This window comes from Phaenicophaeus curvirostris, chromosome 18, assembly GCF_032191515.1.
Source record: "Phaenicophaeus curvirostris isolate KB17595 chromosome 18, BPBGC_Pcur_1.0, whole genome shotgun sequence".
Classification (NCBI taxonomy): domain Eukaryota; kingdom Metazoa; phylum Chordata; class Aves; order Cuculiformes; family Cuculidae; genus Phaenicophaeus; species Phaenicophaeus curvirostris.
The window spans coordinates 14481181-14509115 of NC_091409.1; the positions used below are offsets into that span (position 1 = coordinate 14481181).

The 27935-nt window shown below is 47.2% G+C and overlaps 1 protein-coding gene across 1 annotated transcript; it reads right to left on the reverse strand.

The window, feature by feature from the left end:
- Nucleotides 1-218: 218 nt before the first annotated feature.
- On the reverse strand, nucleotides 219-27443 carry AHCY (adenosylhomocysteinase). Its single transcript, XM_069871768.1, has 10 exons — nucleotides 27391-27443; nucleotides 24780-24970; nucleotides 21886-21961; nucleotides 19622-19774; nucleotides 14984-15096; nucleotides 12532-12739; nucleotides 11246-11333; nucleotides 9979-10096; nucleotides 4576-4770; nucleotides 219-1178 (listed from the first exon to the last, which is right to left on the reverse strand). Exons 1-10 carry the CDS (start codon nucleotides 27416-27418, stop codon nucleotides 1047-1049), a joined length of 1302 nt encoding a protein of 433 aa, XP_069727869.1. The 5' UTR covers nucleotides 27419-27443; the 3' UTR covers nucleotides 219-1046.
- Between the last annotated feature and the right edge of the window lie 492 nt (nucleotides 27444-27935).

Sequence of the window (27935 nt, forward strand, 5' to 3'; positions counted from 1 at the left end):
CAAGGCTTGTTCTCCAGCTCCTTCACCAGCTTCATTGCTCTTCTCAGACACATTCCAGCACAACGTCCTTCTTGCAGCAAGAGGCTCAAAACTGAACCCATGATTCCAGGTGTGGTCACACCTCTACAGATACATTAAATATTTTCAGTAGCTTAAGGATCACACAAAAATAAATAAATCCATGGCAAAATCCGAAGCATCTCACTACACAAAACAAGTTAGGGCACAGTCAGATCTTTAATAAAAGCACTTTGAGTCAGTGACAAACAAGATACAGCAGAAATAACAACTGAAAAATCAAGTCAGGGGTAGAATTATACCACTGGTATCTTCACAGCATTGAAGAAGATCCCTGAACCATCCCCTCAGGGGCTTCTCAGCCCTTCACAACAAACTAGAAGGCTGCTAGAAGTCAATCCTCGAGTTGGGGCAGAAGAAGCACAGAAGGGTCATTGTTCTGACCAAAGCTGTTAGAGTAACTTAACCCAGAAAATCACTCCAGCTCTAATCTCCTAGTAGGAGATTAAGTTGTTTTCATAGGAAGGAGACTGAGCAACCTACACTCCTCCCTACTTCCCAACACACACCTCAGCTGGGGCACCTTTGGGGAGAGAAGCTCAACACTGCCAGCCTCCTAAAAGGATTCATCAAATTTGAGCAGGGCATGGAAAAAGCATCTCCCTGTAGAAATCATTTCCCATCTTACTGGTTCATTTGTTGAAAAAGGCTGTCAGCCACACGATTGACAAGACTACACATTTTCATTTCACAATCTTCTATCCTGCTCCCCTTACTGGGACATTAGGAGTCAATAAAAGGTGCATAGGACCCTTTTCACCATGACATTATCTAAGTAACTAATTCTAATTCCAAGGGTTAGAATGATCCTCTTTCACTAACAAATGAGGCCCTGAAGCTGCTTGGTCACGGGTCGGCTTCTGCAACACTGAGAGAATGGCAAAGGGCTTGTTCTCAGAAGCCCAGCACACACAAGAGCTTTGGAAGGTTGTATCCCTGCACTTTGGTCTTTGGGTAGTGCCACCTGCTCAGTATCGATAGTGGTCTGGCTTGAAAGGCCCATCTCTGGATAAGCCGAGGTATTTGGCCTGCTTGTCACTCAGCTTCGTCAGCTTCACACACAGTTTATCCAGATGAGCAGCAGCCACAGCTTCATCCAGCTGGAAAACAAAGCATCGAGAGAAGAATATTAGCCAAACAGAGTCCTATTAGGTCAGGAAGTAACGGTTACTGGTAAGAAACAAATATGTGAAAAACCACAGCAGCCTCAAGAAGGACTTAGACCGACAGACAAACAATCAGCTCTTCTGCCAACGTATTTTGCCTCCTTGAGCGCAGAGGCATTTGTTTTGAGCACAGAACTGCATTCAGATGGGAAAACCCCATGCTTTTGATGGAGTGAAGCTAAGCTTCAGTAAGATAGACAACTTCTATATAATCAAGCCCATTTTGATCTCATTTACACATTCACATCCATCCAACAAGTGAAGAACAGAGATCAAACCATTCAGAGATAAGAATACCCAGTCCGGTAGAACAGCAAAGCTCCAGGCACGTTTCCACTACAAAGACATCTGGACATACCAGACCATCACCTTATAATGTCAGATTAGTTCCAATATTCAAAAACAAAAATCAGCTTCTTTCCAGATATCCCATCTTTGGGGTATATGTATTAAGAAATTCATTCCAGAACAGCTAATTCAGCAAGAATACCAATATCTGCTGGCCGAGTCTCCATGAGGAATAAAGCCGAGATGGGCTGTAGGACACAGGCTCAAAATATGGATATACTTTGCCCCAGAGGTGTCAGGCATTCACACAAACCCAAGGGATTGAAACATGTAAAGTTTCAAGACAGTTCAGTGCTACAGGAGATCGGTACAGAAGAGTCAGAGGGGGATGCACAGCCATGAAGGATATCCGAAGACAGAAAGGACTTCCCTAGGGAGATTATTCCAGTGTTTAACTGCTCTCACAGTGAAAAATTTTCTTCTGGAATCCAAATGGAATCTCCCTAGAAGCAACTTAGACCCATTCCCCCTTTTCTTTTCGTAGGACTCCTTGTAAAGATGGAGTCTCCATCCTCTTGGCAGACACCCTTTAGGTACTGGTAATAAGGTCTCCCCTAAGTCTTCTCCTCCCAAGGGTGAACACACCCAGTTCTCTCAGCCTCACTTCACATGGAAGGTTTCCCAGTGCCCTCATCACCTTCGTGCCCCTCCTGTGGGGCATCTCAAGAGCCAACACAACCAAAGATGTACAAAGCAAAATTAACATAAACGAAAGATTAAGCGGTTGAAGAATGTAAAAGTGAACTATGAAAGCCACCAAACGCTACATAAGAGTTGGGAAAATGACAGAAGAAAGAAAAAGTAACTGGAAGGCCTATGTTCAGAAAGGAAACAAGAATTTAAGCTTAGATCCTGCCAGGAGAAAAAAAAAAACAAATGAGGTGTTAAAAACTGAATGCATATCTGGCTGACCAGATCCGATAAGTGTGTTTCAAGCAAGTTTAAAACAGATTACACCCACTTGAAAGAGAGCTGAGCTGGTTTTACCTTAAAAATCAGATAGCTGAGAGTAAGGATTGACAGATTTGATACCAAGAACACATATAAAACAGTTTGTTGCCCCAAAAAGTGGTTGCTGCCCCATCCCTGGAGGTGTTCCAAGTCGGGTTGGATGGGGCTTGGAGAAATCGTATCCAGTGGGAGGTGTCTCCGCCCATGGCAGAGGATTGGAACTGAATGAGATTTAACATCCCTTCCAACCCAAACCATCCCATAATTCTATGTTCTCCAGGAACACACACTGCAGAAGCGTGTGCATGTTTGTAATAGCTGACCATGAAATCAATATCCTTGCAGGCAAATTAAGTGCAATGTTAGTTACTTGGCAATTCTTACATTTTATATTTGGACCTGAAAGCTACCCCAGAGCTCAAGGAAAGATACTGGCCAGAGTATTAGAGATAGCTCTCCTGCCCATCTTTTGCTGATTCCGACAAGGCAGCTGCTTTATTCTTTGAAATTCTATCTGGAGCACAGAGGTTAAAAACAGCATTTTGTCACAGTACATGAACCTGAAAAGATCACTGCCACATGCTCCACTAACGTGCCCCTCTAAGAAACTGGGCTGGGCGTTCCTTCTCATTTCCAGCTCAAGTATGCTTACTAAAAATCATTACTCAGGAAGAGGATGCAGCCACACTTTATTAGCAACATTGGATTATCATTTTCAAGAGATCTGTCAACAAAACTTCTCCTTTGAAGATGATGCGTAAGCCTGGCAATCAACTCTATACTGTATTTCTGGTATGTTTTGCTTGATCACTAATGGATGGGTTTGGAAGCTTACATCCTTCAGCAAACACTTCATAACTAAGCCCAAACGCACACATTCTACTTCCCAAACGAAAACCATTTTCACATTTAGTGTCACACCTGGTTGCATTCCAGAGGCAGTGGGATTTAACTCCAGCATCTCTTTAAATAACCATCTCAAATTCTCAGCCTTGTTTTGGAAAATTAAAACCAGATTAGTCTCATAAAAGGAATTTGAGAGTTGTGACATGATCCAGATTTTTCCAAGAACAAAGAATGCAGAGATACGCTGGATTTAACTCCAGCATCTCTTTAAATAACCATCTCAAATTCTCAGGCTTGTTTTGGAAAATTAAAACCAGATTAGTCTCATAAAAGGAATTTGAGAGTTGTGACATGATCCAGATTTTTCCAAGAACAAAGAATGCAGAGATAAGTTTAAAGGGAAACTCTAGAGAATCTGTTATTAATATTTAGTGAAGCGATTAGGATCAGATTGTGATCAGGTACAAATGGGACCCAGACCCCATCAACCACAGAAAAAGCGATTCCTGGTTTCACTCCAGCTTCAGCTCCGCCCCACTGGACTTTGCTGCTGAATAGGCATGTGAAAACTTGCCGTGAATGCTGACATTCAGCAGAAGGTACAAGTTGCTTGAGAGAAGCTCCCTGACTACCCTGGGGCAGCACAGGGCTTCCTAGCATCTTTGGGAAGAGCCCCAGCTTGAGCCAAAAAGTGATGGGATATTTCTATCATAAGACTAGGGGCAATGGGTATAAACTGGAGAGGCGCAGGTTTAGACAAGACAGGTTCTCCTCCAGGTCCTTCAAGTACTGAAGGGTCCAAAACTGAACCCAGTTTTCAAGGTGCAGTCTCACCAGCACCCAGTCCAGAGGAAGGATCACTTCCCTGGTCCTGCTGGCCACAGTATTCCTGATGCTGTTAGCCTTCTTGGCCACCAGGGCCACTGCTGGCTCATGTTCAGCCACTGTCAACCAAGACCCCAGGTCCTTTTCCACCTGGCAGCTTTCCAGCACAACAGGTCTGCCAGAAACATCAACCCACTTCAGACTCAGTGTGACCAAACCAAGCATTCACTGAGGGACAGAAGCTCCTTGCAGCAACAACAATCACTAGGAACATGAACTCCAGCACAAATGATACAGATAAGTGATCACCTCTGAAGTTGGCTTCCTTACAAGCTTGGATCTTTCTGCTCTCCTAACTCACCTTCTTTGGCAGGAAATGGACTCCAACGGAGTACTTGTCACTGTGGGTCCACAGCTCGATCTGGGCCAGCACCTGGTTGGTGAAGGAGTTGCTCATAACAAAGCTGGGGTGACCCATGGCACAGCCCAAATTGACCAGTCGTCCCTCTGCGAGCAGGATAATGTGACGGCCATTCCTCAGTGTATAGCGATCCACCTGGGTGGGAAAATGCAAGAGCAGCGCTACGTCAGGGGAAAGAGAGCATTTTAAACCATGCAAAGCTCAGTGGGCTTTGTTCCTTCATCAACAATTCAGCAGTGGCCTGGCACCACTCTGATTACAACTGAGACACCTTCCTTCCATTCCTTGCCAGCATTTGCAAAGCCTGTAGCTATCCTGGACTTCAAACAACATGAATCTCAGCATCTGCTTCATGTTTAACCAATTATCCAGTTCTTCCGGTTTCTCCACATGGCTGTGGTGGGGAGCACGATGCTAGCAGTGAAACGCAGTTCATATACACCTCATCCTAACAACCGGTGTGGACAGACAGGAGAGGATACTTCTCTGCATGCGATGGTCCAGAGCCTTTGCATATAACATGTGTAAGAGCTAGAGTTCTCAGCCAGCTGAAACTGCCCCCCTGTAACACTTCTCAATTCCCTAAGGCCAATGCTTTACAGCACGATAATCCACTGTCCTACCTTCTGGCGTACTCTCCTTTGACCTCATGGGGCCAAATACATGGTCCTCCACTCAGTGACTTCCCAAGCTATGCTGCAGACAACAAGACTCTGCACGGAGAATCAAGTCCCAGATGGGCTCAGGAGATGGGTCATCATCTGTGAGAGTCCAATGCAACTCAGGAAATAACGTACTTAATATGTGCCTCAACTGTCTGGGCCAGACTGGGCTCCTGTGCCATTAAAGTGAGCCCTGCTGCTCCTTTCCACCAGCCACCAGCCCTGCTCTCCCTGCCTTCACCGCTGTAAGAGGCTACAGCATTAAAGCCCAGAATGAAATGCTGATATACGTCACAAGGAAGTTCACTGTCCACTGGTATTTACTGCTCATGTGGTGCCAAGCACGTGGGAGTAGAGCACACCTTTGGAAAGACTTCAGATAACCAGCGACCAGCTTTGGCAAAGGTTAATGCTGTAGACAAGTGAATTTATCTTACGCTGGCATAGCACAGCAACTGTGGAAGACCTAAAAGGGTCCCTTCCCCACAGCTGTATTTATACTTCAAGTCTCAAATGACAATTAATACAAAGCAAAACATGCATCACTTGCAGCTTTATTCTCACAGCTTTGGCCTGTAAGTTAAAAGCCATGAGAGGCGAAGCTTTAATTGTAAAAATACCACCTTCTGCACAGGTATTCTTAGCAGAGATGTAATAAATAAACCAATAAAAACCATTTTATTAGAACAGGTATTTTGCCCTCGGAGCAAGTCTGTGCCTCCACCTGCCTTCCCCAACCATGCTTCAATTGCAGCACTGTTCTCTCCTTGGGTTCATAGAACAGATGGTGTTTTCAGCACAACACATGCAGACAGTAATCGCTTCAAACAGAAGCCATAAACGACATCTTCAACTTCTCCTGTCCAAGAGCTGCAGAGCAAGGTAGGGTTTGTAAGAATGTTCTCGGCTGAGCTGTTGCAATAGTTCTTAAGGATGCTGATTCTCCATTATGGGTCACCAGCAACAGTGCTCAGTCCACTCAAAAACCACCCGATGGGCAAGCAAAAGATTATAGGAGGGAAGTAACGCAACAAAAAAGAGAGCAGCCAGAAAATAGGAACACTAAAAACCTTGAGAACAGCTAGAATATTATTTATATTAACATTAGAGAATAATAGAATGGTTTTGGTGGGAAATGACCTTTAAGATTAAATAGAGTCCAACCATTGACCCCGCCTTGCTAAGTCTGCCACTAGAGCACATCTCCAAGTATGACATCCACTTGTCTTTAACACCTCCAGGGATGATGACCACCTCATTGGGCAGAATCTTCCAGTGCTTGACAACCCTTTCTATAAAGAAATTCCTCCTGCTATCCAACCTAAATCACCCCTGGCACATCTTGAGGCCATTTCCCTTGTTCTGTCACTGGTTACCAGGGAGAAGAGACTAACCCTCACCTCACTACAACCTCCTTTTAGGCAGCTGGAGAGAGCAATGAGGTCTCCCTTCATCTCCTTTATATTCACAGACCAATAATTTATTTTTGGAGCCAAAGGTCATTGATCCCACCCCAACCTTTCCTTCCCTTCCAGACCTGAGCTTGTGCTACACCTCGGTCTCCAATACCAGGAGGCAGCGCAAACCCCGATTCAAACCAGCCTGCCAGCTTTGCAGTAATAACCCTGTTTCCTCCTTAACTGTACTTTGAAAGCAATACATTAGCCAGAACGCACAATAAGATGTTTTCCTTTCCCAAGCATTAGACATTTCTTACACCAGCTCACCACTTGTAAATGGAGACCATATGGCACTGTCAACTACCATGTTGGACACTTCCACAACCATTCCGTACCTCTAGCTGGAGTCTAGGAGCCCTCAGCTCTGGTATTAATCCTCTGATCAAGAAACAGATGTCTTCATCGGAGAGCAGAAATTTTTACTCTTGCACTGCTTTCCCTCCCTGTTACAGGATGCAGAAAAAAGCTGCTGGGTCTTAGAGAAAATTGGAATATTTAGAGTTAGTACCGGGTACTGTAAAACCTCGGATACCTCACCCAGAACACTAATGTGAAAAACCCATGTTGTTCTAAAGACAAGTGCAAGGTCTCACACCTTTAACACAGGACTGACCTCAGGATGACCACAGCAGTGTCCCTTTAATGAACTGAAGCAACAAAACTGAGAAACCAGCAATGGCCTAACTGCAGAGTGATAATTTCCACCCCAGATTTCAGTGTAAGAAGAATTCCATCAATTACTGTAATTGCTGCCCTGAGGGAAGGTCCCATCACATGCAGATATATTCCCCTGCAGGTAGCGAGGGACAGAAGCTGCAGGATACCTCATGGGAGCTTGTTTCTAAACCCAAAGTTAACGCATGTCCTGGAAGGCATCTACTCGATGCCTTTTAATTTGTTTAAAGTATGGAATATGGAAAGTCACAATTTGACTCTCTTCCTTTTGCAATGAGTAAGATTTAATGATGTCCACTCCTGCTCAACTGCCCAGCCACCACAGCCATCAGACACAGAGAGGGAAAGTGAAGAATAACAAAGCTTTGACACAGCAGAATCTGTTCACATAGCACCTGCTCAACAGGTACCTCCTTACCTTGTCATGCAGGTCATCCTCACTTCAGTAAAGCTTCAAATATGTGGAACAGACAGGTAAGATCAGATTTACCTCTAGATATATCCCATCTCCAGGGGTGAGCAGCAGATGGGTAAGGAAAAGCACATGAACAGCTCAAGAGTAAAGTATTATTTAGCCAATAAATCCTCTCAGCTTCAGCTATCTGGACCCCAAGCTAGGACAGAGATGGGTACTCAGGGCTGTCAGCAACATCTTTTACAAGCTTCAGCTGATGACTTTCAAGCAAACACACTCGTGGCACTCACAGCATCCCAGGTAGCTGCTTCCACTGCTTTTGCTCTGTGAGCGGGTGTCTCTGCATCACTGAACACACTGTGTGTGACAGCAGCCGTTTACAGAACAGATCAGAGGTATTACAAGTAGGAGGATCTCCAACATTAAACAATATGGATGACCTTGACTCTAATTCAGTCCTTCTGAAAAGGTAATATTCTGTTTTGACCTAGAAACTTGATACAGTTTTCATACCTTGGACTAGACTGCAATCTCATGCACCCACTACATCTGTAAGAGACCAGCTCCTGCAACACAGGAAAAGGGACTGCTACCTCTGCCAGCGACAATTTTTACAAGGGCTTTAAAAGCCATGGTGAATGGCCACACACAGGGAGTTTGTATCTCACCATATGAGCACCCAATTAAGTTTTCAACAATGCTTAGTTTTTGAGCAGTCCCCCTTTTAGTTTTAAAATCCAAGCTACCGGAAAGCAAGCAGCTGTCTGCAGGCTCCTCTTGAACAAGAGCTGTTGAGCAAAGTCAGCTCCTCGCTAAGGTCATAGGCAAGAAGAGACCTGAATGGATGAACTTCATACCTACTTGAGCAGAAGTTGAGTGTCCCACCAGCAACAGGATACTCAAAAGGCTCTCATGACTACTTAGTAAGAGTTTGATGTGGGTGGCCAACATGCCACAGGGGGTAATGAAAACTGGAAGGGCAGATTGAGATTTACCAAGGTGCATGATTGGTCATAGTGTTTTAAAAAATTAGAGAGCCTGCCCCATAATCCTGCTATCAGCAAGCACCCTCCTGCTTTGAAACTCCAAGCCAAGTCCCACGCCAAGTCAGACAAAGCCTGGTTTGCTTTAGGTAATGTCCTCCCTCTGTGCTGGTAATAAACGGTTTTGATTTAGCCTAGTTCTGCTTCTGCTCTTTAAAGCTGAGGTGAAATTTTTAGATCCCTATTTTCCTGTGTAGCTACAGCCATAGCTTGAAGTAAATACATGCAAGAATGCAAGCTGAGCAAGGATAAAACATCTTGCCTTATCTGCCCACGCACAGACTTTTGGTCTACACAGGTTTCTAAAATGAAGCCATCAAGTCTGGGAGAGAAGTCTGAGTTTGGCAGCACTCCAGAGAAGCTTTCCTGAGGCTTCAATTGCTGAGTAAAATACAACGCTTTAAAACAAAGAGGTGTGAGTTTTCCAAACCTTCACAGAATCCCAGAAGACACTCCCTCGCAATTCGCTCTAATCCTGACACCCTGCGCCAGGGTGGTTGCGACTGTTGTGGTGCAAAGCAGCTTCCAAATCGGAGAGGGAATCCAAATCAGCCAGCAGGCAACCTAGGGGTTCTGTTCTTAAGAAGTTTCATCCCGTCTCTAATAGACTGTTCTGCCTGCACCACCTCATTTGTTTTTCAAAGCTGTTATGGCACTGCTTTCAGCTGGGGGCTATCAAAGAAAGCACATTTCCATACTTACTCAACCATGCCCCAAACATCAAAGCTGACCTCCTGTAAGGAATTAGCTCGATGTAATTAATTGTCTATATAACCACCTTTAAGGAGTGGTCCTGTTTGTCCAGCAAGCAGTAAGACATGGGGAAAGATGCACCTCGTTGTACACTTGGGCACTGGCAGGAACCAATTGCTCCAACACCAACAAAAGAGTGTGATGTGCAGCTTCTTCCAGGTGAATGAGGGAAAAGCAGGGCAGAATCTCCATTCTGATCAGCCCAGAGCAACACTGGCTTCCAAGAAAGGAAGAAACACAAAGTACCCAAAGAGAAATATCCCCCTTTCTGGAAATAGACACTGAGTAGCTATTGCTTCTTTCTGTCAAGACAACTTATGCAAGCACTGTCTCACCTGAGGTTTAACATTCACTGTCTCGACTGCATTTTCATTCAGCCACTTTGCATCAACTTCCACATCAAAATGGCCAATATTACACACTATGGCGTCATCCTTCATCTGCTCAAAGTGCCTGCAAAAAAAAGTTATATCGGTAGTTAATGTACAATAAATGTTTCTTAAGCCACAGAAGATGCTCTGCTTAAGAAATAAAAAGTGCCTAGTTCACTGACTGCATTTGACTCTCACAAGATACAGCCATAACATCATAGAACGGTTTGGGATGGAAAGGACTGTAACGCCCATCCAGTTCCAACCTCCTGCCATGGGCAGGGACACCTCCCACTGGATCCGGTTGCTCCAAGCCCCATCCAACCTGGCCTGGAACACCTCCAGGGATGGGACAGCCACCACTGCTCTGGGCAACCTGGGCCAGGGCCTCCCCACCCTCATTGTGAAGAATTTCTTCCTAATCTCTAATCTAAATCTTCCCCCTTCAAATTTAAAGCCATTCCTCCATGTCCTAATACTATATGCCCTTATAAAAAGTCCCTCCCCAGTATTGTAGGCCCCCTTGCAGGCATGTGAAGTCTACTGGGAAAACCTCCAGGGCTTCTAGTGAAGGACACTTCCCTAGTATATAAGAGGTCACCGGTGAGAAAATATGTTCCCAGTATGGAAAGTAAAACTATTTTGTTCAATTGGTCAAAATTGAAACATCTGATAATCTCCCCTACATAGAAGAATAGTTTTCTTCACGGCTTTCAAGTGGGCTCATCTCCTCTCGCTTAACTTCATCTTCCACCACAACACGTACAATCACAACATCAAAGACAGGAATGAGTCTGTGGAAGGGTTATAAATTGAGATCTAAGACACAATAAAAAAACCACAGCAGGGTAGTTTATTGAGAACAGGCTAGTTTCAAGTCTGATATGCGTGTTAAAAGATGGAATCACTTTCAGCTTTTATCTACCTCCTCTTCTGCTCACATTTATCTGTCCTAACAGAACTTAGCCCTGATGTTTCCACTATCCACAAGTCTATCTATCCTGTTACACCTTTTGTTTGTCCCTCATTACATGCTGTAAGACAGGAAAAAGTGCCATGTGGCAACATCCAACAGAACTCAAAGACCAAAGCCCTGATTCCTCCCTGCACTGATGCCAAAAGCTGTTGTCCAGAACTGAGACAGTGCATTAACCCCTACCATACCGCTATCAAGTTATGACCATTTAGCTATATAGGTGTGCTCTCAGGAAAGCAAGTGGCTAGACCATACCTGCCCTGAACAATGTCTGTGCAGCCAGTGGTGGTAACAAAGATGTTGCCTTCTTTGCAGGCCTCCTCCATGGTTGTAACTTCATAACCTGAAAAGAGAAAAAGTTATTCCCCTTATTAAGAAATGAGCTTCAACATTACAAGTGGAAAAGTAGGGAGAAAGAGTAAATAAGAGAAGTCTGCGCTAACAACTGACCTATGGAGGACGCAAGGCAGTGGACATACTCGTCTTACTGAATACCAACATTGCACAAAAATATCCATCCCTCACCCATTTCCAAACTGTGGATCTATACATTCAACATCTTAGATCCATAGGTGGAGTAGCTGGCAGAGCACTCAGACTGGATTCAGGGGGCCAAGTTTGCAAAGGGAAATGCACCCACAACACCTGCAGGTTCTGGTCGGGTATGGATAGGGATGGGACAAACTGATCCCAAGCAGCATAGTCACCTGAGGTACCCACAGAAGAGAACGGTCACAGCTCCTGGAGCATGCTGTGAGCACAGCTGGGAAGGCAGCTGCTCTCCAAAAAAACCCTGCTCAGGGTAAGGCCTGGTGCTGAAGTTCAGCAGCAAGGTGACACAGCTTGAAGACAGTGAACCTATTCAAAACCAGGCTTACAGCAGTGTGAAATGGGGGCCTTACCCAACTATGATCTCTGAACTCCAAACACATCTTCAAGGCCTGTGTTAATAACCTCCCCTAACTGTAAGGAAATGAGGGGGCTGGAGAACAGGCCTTATGAGGAACGGCTGAGAGAGCTGGGGGTGTTTAGCCTGGAGAAGAGAAGGCTGAGGGGAGACCTCATTGCTCTCTACAACTACCTGAAAGGAGGTTGTAGAGAGGAAGGAGCTGGGCTCTTCTCCCAAGTGACAGGGGACAGGACAAGAGGGAATGGCCTCAAGCTCCACCAGGGGAGGTTTAGGCTGAACATCAGGAAAAAATGTTTCACAGAAAGGGTCATTGGGCACTGGCAGAGGCTGCCCAGGGAGGGGGTTGTGTCACCTTCCCTGGAGGTGTTTAAGGGATGGATGTACAAGGTGCTGAGGGGTTTAGTGTTTGATAGGAATGGTTGGACTCAATGATCCGGTGGGTCTTTTCCAATCTGGTGATTCTATGATTCTGTGAAAAAGTTCCTACAGTTCAACTGGAGTCACTTCTCCCTCAACAGGAACAGGGTTGAAACCCACTGAGACTATCTTGTCCAACTCCTTTATGCCTCTACAGTGACACAGAAAGACCCCTGCCAGATCCATTACTTTCTGCATCTCCTTCAGTTCTCACCTTCCATGGCTGCCTGCAGTGCGTTGATGGGATCGATTTCGGTGATGATGACTCTGGCTCCAAAGCTCCGCAGGGCCTGAGCGCAGCCTTTGCCCACATCGCCGTAACCTGCCACAACCGCTACTTTCCCAGCAATCATGACGTCTGTAGCACGTTTGATGCCATCGATGAGGGACTCTCTGCAGCCATAAAGGTTATCAAACTTGCTCTGAAGAAGGAAAACGAGCAGTTTCAGAATAAAATCACTTCTGTAAGAATTCCTTAGAGAAGCAAAATGGACTTAAGGGTAAGTACTACAAACTGGAAGTCTGACAGTGAGCTAAATACTTCAACCCGAGTGAGGCATGGGAAGGAGTTAAATAAAAGCATCAAACCAGGTTATTTATTTTTAACTGGAGGAGTGAAGATTTAGGTTAGACATTAGGAAGAAATTCTTCACAATGAGGGTGGTGAGACACCGACACACATTGCCCAGGGAAGTCATGGATGCTCCATCCCTGGAGACGTTCAAGATAAGGCTGGACGGAGCCTTGGGCAGCCTGGTTTAGTGGGAAATGTCCCTGCCCATGGCACGAGGCTTGAAGGTCCCTTACAACCCAAACCGTTCTAGGATTCTATGATCCAATTTCAATGTCTATAGTGACACCAGACAAAGGCTTCAGCACACCTCTGGTGAGAAGCATTTCATAAATATGTTGTGTCTACTGACCAGGGCTCCAACATGTTAATAGCTTGCTAGAGGTAACCTGAATTCACCAAGTAAAAGCAAAAAGCACAAATAATTCTTGTGTATAGAGGCAGGTCCACGTTCCTTAAACAGATGTTCACCAGTTCTCCCTGGAGGTCTGCAACTGTGGTTGGTACAAGCCTCTTATTACAGAAATACCAAACACTCCATGAAGATAAGCATGGCTGGCTCTAAAAGTGAGCTCAACCCAAACCCACTTTTTCAGAAACATCTGCCTTTCTGAATCTCTCAACAGTACTAGTAGTTATTAGGCAGGAAGTATAATTTAGGTGAAAAGGATGCAGAGAAACAAGCTTCTTCCAAGATGAACTGGATTCCGGCCCACTATCTATGAAATAGAAGTGCTAGATGCATCTTTGTGAGCAGCGAGGAGGTACTCCTCACATAGCAAGCTGCAGGTAGAACAAGCACTGAGAGCTGCTGTGCCCAGCAGAATAGCATTTATGCAGTAACTTGAAATAGCTTTAGCAACTACATTTAAAAAAACATCCAGATGCATAAACTTTGTATGCCTGAAACTCCCACTATAATTCATCTGCATCCAAAAAGCACCAGCACCCTTTAAACACCATTCCCCCTCAGTTCACCGGATTTGTCTCAGAAGTGGTAATATAGCTAAGCAAGGAATAAATACCTCCCATCCTACCCTTTCCAGCTACTTGCCAAGAAAACCAGTGGCATCCTGGCTTGCACCAGGAATAGCAAGGCCAGCAGGACCAGAGAAGTGATCCTTCCTCTGGATTAGGTGCTGATGAGGCCACACCTTGAATCCTGGGCTTGTTTTTGGGCCCCTCAGTACAAGAAGGACATTGAGGGGTTAGAGCGCGTCCAGAGAAGGCAACGAAGCTGGGGAAGGGTCTGGAGAACAGGGGTTGTGGGAGCAGCTGAGGGCCCTGATGCTGTTTAGCCTGGAGAGGAAGAGGAGGCTGAAGGGAGACCTCATCGCTCTCTACAGCTATGCAATAGGAAGTTGTAGTGAGGCGGGGGTTGGTCTCTTCTCCCTGGTAACCAGTGACAGGACAAGGGGAAATGGCCTCACGATGTGCCAGGGGAGATTTAGGTTGGATAGCAGGAGGAATTTCTTTACAGAAAGGGTTGTCAAGCATTGGAAGAGGCAGCCCAAGGTGGTGGTTGAGTCACCACCCCTGAAGGTGTTTAAAAGACAGGTAGATGTCATGCCTGGGGACATGGTCTGGTGGTAGCCTTAGCAGGGCTGGATCCATGGTTGGACTCAAAGATCTTAAAGCTCTTTTCCAACTGAAACCATTCTATAATTCTATGCTGCTCATAGAGATACCATGTTAGATGAACCAACCTTTACCAGCCACAAGCTCATGTGAGTCACACTTTTCCAGCTGGTACTGGCCACCGACCCACAGGTTTTAAGCCACTCAAGAGTGAGGATGTGCCCCTGGCCACGGGAGCTCACTGTAGCCCAGGAGTCATGATTTCCAATAGTGCTTTCACATGATTAAAGTACAGAAGAATGCATTTCCTTATATACAAAAAAAAGCCCTTGATGCTCTGAAAATAGGGTATTAACAACACCAATGCTTACTTGAGACATCATGGGGTCACTTCAAGGATATGGTGGAAATCTGTTCAGCACCAGCAGGAGAAGGAATACTTGAACAGAAATGATAGCATCCCAACACCAAACTGGTCAGACAGCAGAACATTGCAGAAGGGCTCTAGCTGCATTACCTTGGTGACAGAGTCATTAACGTTGATAGCTGGCACTTTCAGAGTCCCATTGGCCTTCATCTTGTACAGGTTGTGGACTCCAGTGGTTGTCTCTTCTGAAATACCCCTAATTCCTGTGGGGAGAATAAAAGGATTCACCTTAGCTGCAGTTAACACCGCTGCGAGCCAACACATCCAGGTGCTCGGAACATCCTCCAGCAGCTTAAGGTAAACAAACGCATTGCAGGAAGCAGGGAAGAGGTAAGAACCCTCATATGGATCCTCAGGCAGTAGTTTAAAACATCAAACCACTTTCTTTCCCCACAAGGTAATTAAAAGAGCAGGACAAAATATTCTTTGGAAAAATGGGAGAGACCAGGCTCTAGACAAGGGAATCAGGGACGACCCCACTTTAATTTGTTCTCTCACAAAATTATCAACAAACTCTTCTGCAGAAAGGGCCAGATGTTTGCCTCAGTGATGTTTTTGCACCATAGTCCATTCTTGCAAGGTGGCTCAAGAGAAGATGACCTAGCAGATAACGCCACTGAAACCTAAAGCACCTGGATCAACTGAAAAACAAACCAAATGCACACTTCACCATTCCCAGTCCTTCAGTTGTACTCAACTTCAGTTCTGACTAAACAGCCGACACCTCCCCTACATCTGGATACAGCTACATGAAACTTTGCTTTTGTGGGTATAACTAGCACTATCTAAAAGCATCATTTCAGATATATGCTTCTCTGAAAACACTCCAGGAAGCAGAGACCAGAGACAAAGGACCACCTAGAAACATCAACATCATAAAACAGACTAAGATCCCAACAGTGCAGGAACTGGGGTGGGGTTACCCGGCCCCACATTACACCAAGAAGCCAAAGCTGTGAACACACATGTTGCTTTGAGGGTCTTGACTCTTTCTGGACCTTTTGACAGCACCAGTTCAGAAAGGGCATCAACTGCACATGACTTCTGGATCTTCCTGCTCCTAATGTCTCAATAACAGGCACTGTTTCCGGCACTGTGCAACTCCTTGTTCACTTAGAAAACCTGTCTACATAAAAAAGTCCACAATTGATGACAAACAGAATAAATCCAAAAGTGAACTATCCCATCTGGCTGAATTTCCACTGTAGAGGATACAGTAATTACGTCTGTTCCTTAAGGGCTGGAGGCACACTGCAAGACAATTATTTCATTGCTCTATTGAGGGAAAAGAGAGGAATTCTGCTAAATTAGGCTGAAACCACCAAGACAAGCAACATGTCTAAAATGAGATCCATGTGGCAATTGGAGCTAATTCAGATTCACAAGAGAAAATAGGGAAACAATGAATATCAAGGTCTCTGCACATCAGAGATTGAGGAAAACAAGATATTGCCCCTCCAGGCAAGAGACCTCTGACGCTGACTTCTGAATAAAAGTGAAAAGATGCTTGTAATCAAAATCATTTTACAGGCATTTTGTTGTAAAACCTCTGAGAAAGAAATGGGGGGGGAAGGGAAGGGAAAGGGGGGCAAAAGGGTAGGTAAAAGGGAAGGGAAGGGGGGAAGAGGGGAGGACAAGAGGGAGGGGAGGGGAAGGGGAAAGGGGGGCAAAAGGGAGGGGGCAGGGACACCTCCCACTGCATCCAGTTGCTCCAAGCCCCATCCAGCCTGGCCTGAAACACCTCCAGGGATGGGGCAGCCACCACTGCTCTGGGAAACCTGGCCCAGGGTCTCCTCACCCTCACAGCAAAACATTTCTTCCCAAGAACTCAGCTCAATCTCCCATCTTGCAGATGAAATCCATTCCTCCTCATGCATGCTCCTGGAGTCCTGTGCCCAGCACAAGGATATGAAACTGCTGGAAAAGGTCCAGAGGAGGCCACGGAGACGATCCGAGGGCTGGAGCACCTCTGCTCTGAGCACAGGCTGAGAGAGTTGGGGTTATTCAGCCAGGAGAAGGCTGAAGCTCTGAAGAAACCTGGGGAGGGACTTTTTACAAGGGCATGGAGAATGGCTTTAACTTGGAAGAGGCAAGATTTAGATTAGACATTGGGAAGAAATGTCTTCAGTAACCACACCCCCCACATGCTGACCTGCAGGGAGAAAGAGTTCAGGCTTTAGCAGCCTTAAGGCTCACAGGGAGAGCACAGGACATTTTCAAGAACATTGCCTGGTGCACAGTGAAGTACAGCATCTGCACTAAGTCCCCAAAGCACTGATTTTCCAGGGCAATGGTCTAGACCAAGCACAATCATTCCCTTGTGAGGGAAACCTGTGGGAGGTTATGGCAGAAACCTTCAGTTCCAACCTGTTCTCTCCCCTTTGGTCTATCTGGCAACTCAGGGACACACACCTCATCCTTTAAAAGCTCTCCAGGCTGACACTTCTAAGCTTGGCAGATTCTCTTTAAAACTGCATTAAAACACCAGCATTAACCCTCCCCTGAAGGCTGCCTGCCTGCTGCTCCAGGTGACACCTAACAGCTGGGCTAAGCTCCATTCCAGCTCCAGGAAAAGTGCTGCCTACACCGCTGGATTTCACTGCCTGAGCGACTTCAGTGACTGGAGTACCACGATGGGACTACAGCAAGGAAAAGGCAGAATTAAACCAATACAGCCTTGCTAAAAACTCAGACCTGCTGTGCTGCCCTGTGCTTCTTACTTGATCAATGAGCAACCCTGCATTCGTGGATCGCAAGTGATCCCATCTTTTCCATGCTAGCCCAACAGCAGTTTTCTGCACAGACATCAGAGACCTCCCTTACGTGGGTTCAGGACTTTCTCTTTTGTTCAGTTCTAGCTTTTCCCCTTCCTACCTTTACTTATGTTGATTTTAAGGGCGTTTAGGTCTGAGGAATGAGCCAACAGTACAAAGGCCATTCTGCTTTAAAACGGCAGTTGCTGTCAGGAAGAGGAGAAGCTTCCTGAGCCTTTCCACACGATATTTAACACATCTCCTAGCTCAAGCAGACTTGAGCAAGCCTTACTTTCAACTGTCAGCTGCACACTAGGACTGAACTAACTTCTATTTAAATCAGAAGCAGCTGAAGCATTGAAGACAGACAATTCCCTCTGAAATTAGCCCAGAAAACTTGCCCAGTCTTTAAATGGCAAACAGCACTTTCCAGTGCTGAGTGCCAAAGTGTCTCCTGTGCTTACAATCCCACCTTTCCACACACTGTGCATGATCTGCTAGCATTACTCTTGTCCTACCTCTCCTCAAAGACATCAAGTATCCCCACAAGCCCTTAGGATGTATCAGCCTCTATTATCCTCAAGATACAAAAATAATGGATGATGATACAGCTCTATTCCTTGTGCCCCTACTCACATGAGCACATGGATGGGAAGCAGTTCCAAACTCCTCCCCTCACAGAGCCCTATCCACACCCCACTGCCTTCACATCTCTTCCCCAAAGCTTCCTCTTAAAGCAGCACTAGAGTCCAAAGACAGCTGATCCAGCAGGCAACCTACAGCAACCTCACCTCTAAGGACCAAGAGCAAACATCAAGCAAACACCCAACTGTGCCAGTTTAGGTTCCACCTTGTATCACCATCCAATTTGTTTCAGATCGCAGATCAAACGTGCCCTTCAGCAACACTGGGCATCCATAGCTTGCGGCAGCAGAGTCAACAACCATCAGCATTGCTGAGGAGGATCTGTCATACAATCATAGGATCACAGAACGGTTTGGGTCAGAAGCGACCTTAAAACCCATCTACTTCCAATCCCCCTGCCCTGGGCAGGGTCACCTCCCGCTGGACCTGGTTGCTCCAAGCCCCATCCAGCCTGGCCTGGAACACCTCCAGGGATGGAGCAGCCACCACTGCTCTGGGCAACCTAGGCCAGGGCCTCCCCACCCTCATTGTGAAGAATTTCTTCCTAAGGTCTCATCTCAATCTCTCCTCTCTCAGCTGAAAACCATCCCCCCTCGTCCTATCCCTGCCCTCCCTGATCCAGAGCCCCTCCCCAGCGTTCCTAGAGCCCCTTTCAGTGCAGGATGGCTGCTCCAAGGTCTGCCTGCCAGGCACAGACCAGCATGCTACTGCAGGTCATGCCAAATTCCCTTCAGATGATCCTTTCTACATAAATACATACTAGCTACACCACACTGATCTGTTTTCAGTTTTACTAACTTACACTCAAAGTACTAATCAACAAACAATACAAAAGTTCCAACCTTGATTCCATCAGAATCTCTGCTGACACAAACTAGATGAGTTAATGCTTTGTAGTTTATATAAAATAGAGAACTGTTCTCTGTCCAAGAAAGATTACAGATTGTCATGACTTCATCCAGAGGTGTGCTAAGATGATGGTGAAGAAAAAGCATTGGTGTAAAAATATTACTTGCAAGCAGACACTAAGCAATTCTAAACACATTCTCAGGAAGCTCTGGCAAGTCCATAGCTGCACCAGTCATTCTCAGGTAATGGAGACTGGGAATGACAGGTCCCTGTAGCTCACAGGGATGCAAACAGCTCCTGGAGGTGAGAGGTTCTTGTCTTGGACTGTAAGCAGCGTTCAGAGACTCATTCTCAGCATGTTTGCACATGCCTGCCTCTCCTCCCCCAGCCCTTTTACACAAGCAGGGAATTCCCACAGAAACAGACTGCCTAAACAGCCCCCCAAGCAGAATTGCGCCTGACAGAAGAAAATCCAAGTTACCTTTCAACAGCTGTGGGTATTTGGTATGGACAAGGTTGGTAAGGTCTCCACCATCATCCAAAATCATGTTGAGGGGCTGCCCATCCTTGAAGTACAGGGTCTGCTCAATGCACCACAAATATTCCTCATCCGTCTCCCCTTTCCAGGCAAACACTACATGAGAACAAACACACACAATTAGCCAGTTACTTACTCAGCATGTGGTAAAACAGCCAAAGGAGGATTTCAGCAGCAGCTCTCAGTAGCAGAGCAGACAGACAGATGATTATCTGTGCCTGCAGGCCAGAAAAGACATTTGTATTGGGAAAAAAAAAAGAGCTCAGAAATGAATTCACTTTGCCTTTTGTTCCAGGCCACATATTTGGTCAAAATTTTGATACTTCACTGCTCTTATTCTTCTTCTGTGTTAAGAGGGAGAAGGCAATACAAACTAAAGCAGACTCACATCCACAACACCCTACTTGCCCCTCTAATACATCCTATGCTACCAGGAATAACCAGGAGATATATAGATACAGACAAATGAAAACACAACTACAGCATTTTTTAGCACATCAGAAAAAAGCAGCATGAGCTAAGCAGCAGACTACAAACACTTCAGCAACTTTGAGCTTAAATTCTAGTTTCTAGCACAGTGCTAAAATCCAAGCTGCTCTGTGGTGTCTGCTCTCATTGGGGCATATTTCTACAGAAGTGCATTTACCAGCAACAACACGCTGCAACCACCACAGCATGTTCCATCTAGTAGTATTTTTGCTCTTCTGGACATTTGTACCAGCTTCTCAAGCCTCAGTGGCATTCAGCCATTCAAACCTCTGCTGGACAGAGGGTTCACAAACCCCAATATTTAGCTAAATGGTAATGTTTTCTCTCTTTACACAGAAAACTAACTCTGGAGCCATGAGGAGCCCCCCATGTGATTGCCCCTCCTGAAGAAATCTTAGAACAGTTTGGGTCAGAAAGGAACCTTAAAGCCAATCCAGTTCCAATCCTGCCATGGGCAGGGACACCTCCCACTGGATCCAGTTGCTCCAAGCCCCATCCAGCCTGGCCTGGAACACCTCCAAGGATGGAGCAGCCACCACTGCTCTGGGCAACCTGGGCCAGGGTCTCCCCAGTCTCACAGCAAAACAGTCCTTAAGATCTCATCTCCATCTCCCCTCTTTCAGCTTCAAACCATTCCCCCTTGTCCTATCCTTGCACTCCCTGATCAAAAGCCCCTACCCAGCTCTCCTGCAGGCCCCCCATGAGCATCAGTATCTCATACACAACCAGCATTCCTCCAAGATCTCCTAAATTCACTGTGTGAAGTGCAGTATTAACAAAACCAAAACGATACCATGGGCAGAGGTCAACTTGGACAAACACTCCACCTGCAAACTGTTCTTCTGTTGAGTTTTTGGATTTTAGGAGCTGCGAGGAAGGCAATATCCTAACGTGGGATCTAGAGTCCCACCTGGCGCTTTGACATCCCATGCCAGAGGCAGGCAGAGAAGGGGATGCCTGCAACTGATGTAGCGACCACTTCCTTCTGTTACCTTAGAATGGACCACAGCTGGGGAAAGCTAAGTGTAGCAGAAATGAATGACACCTCACAAAGACCCGGGCCGCCAGAAATCAGATTTAGCCTCTGCCAACATCTGGGCTCAGGCCATGCAGTTCCCAGCACAGAGGCACAAGGAGTGTATGTTCTTAAGCGGAGTAACACAGCAGACAGCTAAATGCAGTCATACTGATCCACAAGGAATAGCTCTTTATTAGAAGATGACAGTAACTGGATCGCAGCATCCTCATAAATGGCTTCAGAGATGTGAGGCAGCAATGCAGCTGGCCCAGCTCTAGCCTAAAAATATCTTGAGTCTTGACCCTGTCACTGAAACCAGGCACCTGCAGTTAACATCCTATCCCCTGTTTAGCACCAAGCTTGCTGGAAAGCACCAAATACCTCCATCCAGACACACCTACACACCAATCCATTTAATTACCCAGCCCATTCAATCACCTTAATGACCAGGCTTAAAGCTGGTAACAGAAAGCCAGGCTCTTTCACAGCCTAACACCAGCCATTGTCAGAAGTGCTATGCACAGTCTGATGCAATGCAGCTTGAATTAAATGTCCTGGTTTATAATGATCATCGCTTTTGATGGGTTATTTCTATCCCAAAGCTTGTTCAGAAGAGCTTGATTCATACGCAGTTCCATTTTGCTAGAACAGGCAGCACATCCTTGCTCATCCAAGCCAAATTAAAACATGGAAAACTTACCAGGGACACCAGCTTTTGCAATTGCAGCTGCAGCGTGGTCCTGAGTGGAGAAAATATTGCAGCTTGACCATTGTACCTGGAAAACAACCCAAGTTTTGTTTGCTGAACAAAGTTCTGAGATATCTGGCACTCTCTTCCAGACACAGGAGTTACAAAGGCAGCAAGAGTACAAAGGTGTATTAGTGCAGATTCCTGCCTTCCTCAGTAGCTCTGCAAAGTTAAGGTGAAAATGAAGTGTCTCACTAGGCCAGGGAAAACAATGTCACTTTGGGAGAGAATGTAATGGAGCTTTAGCTGTGCCACATAGTCAGGCATCTCTTTACCCACCAAGAGCTTCTGCCAGGCAGCCAGCGCATACATTCAGCTATAGATCTTCAGGGAGTGCACAGCAGGGTGGGTTTAGAAAGTTTTGGTCAACGAAGTTCAGTTTTTCAGAAGAGCCACATAATGAGTGTTACATGCAGCAACACACCTGCTGGCACTCAGAAAAGCCAGAAATACAGCTGAAACACTGCACTCGATCAACGGGCATTCTCCAAGATTATGCTCACCCAACTCCCACTCTCTGCTCCAGTCATGGAAGCTTTTCCAGCTGAGCTAAGTGTTTTCCACACAGAGTTCATAACTAAGCTCAGGCACCTAGAAAAGCAACAGCACATTGCTGAGTTGCATTGTAAAAGTAGCTGCATAAGCTCCTGCAGCTCCCCAGCAGGCATAGAAACCACCTCATCACAGAGCCACACAGCAGTTTTCACACTGCTCCCTAAAGGGCTGACAGACAGGTATTTGCACAATTATTCGTAACAGACCTTGAAGATCGGGCATCAAGGCATAATGCCGCAGCCTGTTTTCAGGTTCTCATTCCACTTTGTCAAGAATTGACACTTCAGACTAAGGGCTGCAGTAGGAAGCACCTCACCTCAGCCTACACAACCAGTACTTGTCAGTGAAAACACACCTGGAAGGAGCTCAGAAAAACAGAGTTCATGACCCAAAGCACTGTACCTCCTCACCTGGGTTTTCCTATGTTCCCTCCATACCAGTACAGACGACATTAGGAGGCATCATGAAGTTTAAAGTATAGAGGACACCTGTATACTGTTTACTCTTCAAGCACTTGAAACAAGACTTCAACTCTGCATCCTCAGATCTGTAGCACCAGCTTGTGACCATGGCACAGACCCTACAATAACTGGCATACCTGGTGGGCTCAGAACCACACACTTACATCACACACTGGTTACGAAGGAGACATATTTTTATTGCAGTCGTAGAACTTGTATTCTGAAGCACAGAGTATTTATTCCATCTTTGTTAATCAAGCCATGATCACTGTGCTGCAGTGAGCCAGGTCCTTATTATGTAGGCTCTGGTTTCATCAGAGCTTCACTCCTTCCTCCCAGGCATCAAAATTCCAGCAGAACTGATGAACCAGAGCTGAATCTCAACTCCAGTCAAAGCCTAAATTAACATCAGGACAAGAAAGGAGCTAACGCAACAACGCACATCTTACAGGCACAACTAACTTATGCTTAAAGGAACCAAACCTCTGCAGGCACCTCCCTGAATGATTTGGGTGAATCCCATCCAGAACTGACTTGGGGTTGTGCTCAGACTAAAGCAGCTTGGCAGTGTTTAAGTAAGCACACGGCTCTGCCTAGGCTGGCCGTACTGGGGTAGAGCAACCAACAGGAACAGCAAGGACCTTCCCAAATATCAGTGGCTACTGCTTGCTTTTAAATCCTGTAAAGGGACAAGAGCTTCTCAGATAGAGTAGCCGGAATCAAGCCACGACTGTATCTCCACATCAGAGCTGTCTCAGCACTGCACCATTTGCAGCCACGGAACAGGGCTGAACAAGCTGAAGAACACCTGCCCAGCAGCATGGACCTTGCCCAGGCTGACCTGGCACGCTGTCCAGACCTGCCCCTCCTTTTCTTAGCTGCTCCAGAGAGTGCTGCTGCCCCTTCTCCCAGTGCATTTTGATCAACGTAACACTGCTCAACTCTTTTAACCATTCCCAGAGAGGGACTCCACACAGGGCACCTCTGGGCAGCCTGAGTTCAGGCAGCTAAGCTTCAGGAGAAGGAATTTCAGATCATATACAGACTTAGCATAATCCATCACCAAGTTCCAGCCAGCTCTCTGCTCAGCAAGCTACACACAAGCTACGTGGATAGTGCTCAGATGCCTGGCTCTCCTCAAGCCATGTACAGAGAGCACTCAGCTATGACGTTTGGACTTCATTTAGCAAGCCAAGCAGAGGACACAACACGGTAAACGGATCACATATCTAAGTCTTTAAAATGGACTGAGGTAACCAGTCCATAGTGACACAAATTCAGAGTCAGTGGAGCCCCCTGCCCTTGGTCACTGAAGCCCACTGCGTCCCTGTTGTTTTCCAGAACAGCTCAAAGGCCAGCGCGAGCTCTCAGAAAGCTTCATTCGTTTTCTCTGACTTTACCAGGGCACGGTGTGGTTCTTGAGGCTAATCTGTGCTGGAGGCAACCACTAGAGCTCCAGCATTACCACCAACAGCACGGCACGCCCGAACACAACATGACTGCGTGGGAGCAGCTTTTGGCACCCCTGCTCAGGGCACCGTACACACAGCTGGTGGAGCTGCTGAAGCCAATGGCCCCACCACAAACAGGCACTCATAAAGCTGCTGCTTGTCCAGAGGGAAAACGCATCCCACATCCCAGAGGTTCATGCAGTACTGGTGACAAGGAGAGAAGACATAAGCGCATCCACCTGGAGACTGCAGCACCATCTCTTCCCAGAAGTACAGCCACTTGCCAGGACCCCCTCAGGTAGTTATAAAAGCATCAGCAGAGCCCCAGGCAGAGCGTTACCAAAGAGCACACTGAAGGAGAAACCCAGAGACACTTTACCTCAGCTCCCAGTGCAATCAGGGTCTCGATGAGAACTGCTGTCTGCACAGTCATATGAAGGCAACCAGCGATACGGGCGCCCTTCAGCGGTTTGGATGCGGCATACATCTCCCGCATCTTCATCAGCCCCGGCATCTCATTCTCAGCAATCTCAATGGCCTTGCGACCCCAGTCTGCAAGGCTGATGTCAGCTGCAAGAGAAGGAGGGCAGGTGTCAGGATGTACATAGCTGAGACCGTGCGGTCTGTTCACACACTTGTGGGTAAGCATGGGCTGCAACAGCTGAACCGGACACCCAGGAACAGCTGGGAGACAGAGCAGGGGGAAAAATGGACCCTATTCCAGTTACTCTCTGCTTTTTTACTGTGGCACGCAGGCTTTCAAACAACTTTAGACTAAACTCAACAGGAGCTGTGAAAAAACCATGAGCAACTGCGATCCTGTGTGCAGACGTCCTGAGGGCCCATTAATTCAGTGAACCCCAGCTTTAAGCACTCCGCCCTATAAATACTGCCCAAGGGCCTGACGCTTCCAACAGATTTACTTCCACATTCAGACTTGCATGTGGTGGGGGCTGCCTGTACAGTGACAGCTTCCTCAGATGAGGACACACACAGCATGTTCCCTGCCATGCACCGCAGGAGCTAAACCCAGCCCAGCTCCCCTCTTTGGAGCTGCAAGGCTCCGACCCCCCTGGATCCACACAGATTTTTCTCAAGGCACCAGAACTACTTTAGTCACAAGTCAACTTCTGCCTTTGTAAAAAGGATCTAGAGTAGAAAAGTTAAGCAAATACTGAAGAAAGACTTCCAACGGGCTGGGTCAGGGTAGAAAATACTGCACTCACCACAAATATCAGACTCCAGCCTTAAAAAGGCCTGGGTCAGAGAGCTAACGTCGAGCTGCACCTCTCTGCAGCGCTGGCCAACACCAAGCATCCCCCTTAGTCAGCCAGCTCTTTTGGGGGGGATTTCACAAGCTCACCATTTCACTGAGAACACGGTCAGATACTTTTCTTTCACTTACCTGATGAACACAGGCTGTTCAAAGCCTTCAGGAAAACCAGGCCCTCCAAGTCAGACTGCTGCATTTAATGCAAACAGGCTAATTGCATTTGGCTCCAGAACTGAGCCCCGAGGCCACTGAGACCGTGGCCAATGCTGCAGCTGAGAGCTGCACAGCCCTCAGCCCAGCAGGGACTGAACAGATCCCAGTGATGGAAGGGCCATGGAAACAACTGCATCAAGAGAAAGAGATCTGGATCTCAGTCCTCTTTAGGGTTTGGCAGTTTGGCCAGGGCTCCTTAAAAATATATCCTCGAGCATTTTACATTCATAGCCTCCAGGGCAAGTTATTTATGAATCTGAGCCTTACAGAATCATAGAAAATACTGAAGAGAGACTTCCAGGATGGATTGAGGCCGAATGGACCTTAAAGCCCATCCACTTCCACCCCTGCCATGGGCAGGGACACCTCCCACTGGATCCAGTTGCTCCAAGCCCCATCCAACCTGGCCTGGAACACCTCCAGGGATGGGGCAGCCACCACTGCTCTGGGAAACCTGGGCCACGGCCTCCCCACCCTCACAGCAAGACATTTCTTCCCAAGATCTCAGCTCAATCTCCACTCTTGCAGATGAAATCCATTCCTCCTCATGCATGCTCCTGGAGTCCTGTGCCCAGCACAAGGATATAAAACTGCTGGAAAAGGTCCAGAGGAGGCCACGGAGACGATCCGAGGGCTGGAGCACCTCTGCTCTGAGCACAGGCTGAGAGAGTTGGGGTTATTCAGCCAGGAGAAGGCTGAAGCTCTGAAGAAAGCTGGGGAGGGACTTTTTACAAGGGCATGGAGAATGGCTTTAACTTGGAAGAGGGAAGATTTAGATTAGACATTGGGAAGAAATTCTTCACAATGAGCCTTCGGTAACCACACCCCCCACACGCTGACCTGCAGGGAGAAAGAGTTCAGGCTTTAGCAGCCTTAAGGCTCACAGGGAGAGCACAGGACATTTTCAAGAACATTGCCTGGTGCACAGTGAAGTACAGCATCTGCACTAAGTCCCCAAAGCACTGATTTTCCAGGGCAATGGTCTAGACCAAGCACAACCATTCCCTTGTGAGGGAAACCTGTGGGAGGTTATGGCAGAAACCTTCAGTTCCAACCTGTTCTCTCCCCTTTGGTCTATCTGGCAACTCAGGGACACACACCTCATCCTTTAAAAGGATTTCTTCCTAAGGTCTCATTGAAATCTCACCCCTTTCAGCTGAAAACTGCTCCCCCTCGTCCTTTCCCTGCACTCCCTGATCCAGAGCCCCTCCCCAGCTTTCCTAGAGCCCCTTTCAGTCTTGGAAGCTGCTCTAAGGCCTCCTTGGAGTCTTCTCCAGGCTGAACAACCCCAACTCTCTCAGCCTGTCCTGCTACACGAGGTGCTTCAGCCCTCGGATCATCCTCGTGGCCTCCTCTGGACTCGCTCAAACAGCTCCACGTCCTCCCAGAAGTGGACGCAGGGCTCTAGGTGGGGTTTCCTCAGAGCAGAGGGGCAGAATCCCCCTCCCTCCCCGCCGCTCCCTCGGCTGTGGATGGAGACCAGGGCACGGTTGGCTTCACTCACCTACTTTGTAGGGCAGCCGGTCCGACATCGCGGCGGGGAGAGAACGGGGGGGAGGGCGGAGCTGCGCCGGCGCGGAGCCGCCTTGGGGTGCGGGGGAGGGTTGGATCCAGCCCCGAGGAGGAGATTTGGATGTCTGGGAGGGACCCAGCGCCGCCAGCCCCCGGTGTGAGGGGGGGGGGGGCGCTGGCTCCTAGGCTGGGTCCCCTTCTAGCATCACCGAGGGGTTCACAGGCACTGGGAGTGGGATTGGGTCCCATTCCAGCTCCACCCTGGGGCCTGGAGACACTGGGAGCTGGGCTGGGTCTCGTTACAACCCCCCACTGGGGTCTGGAAGCACTGGGAGTGGGTTTGGGTCCAGTTCCTTCCCCACACTGGGGTCTGGAGGCACTGGGAGCTGGGCTGGGTCTAGTTACAATCCCACACTGGATCTGGAAGTACTGGGAGCTGGGATGGGTCCCCTTCCAGTCTAACATGGAGCTGGGCTGGGTCCCATTCCAGACTGGCACTGGGAACTGGGTCAGGTCCCGTTCTAGCATTGTGGAGGG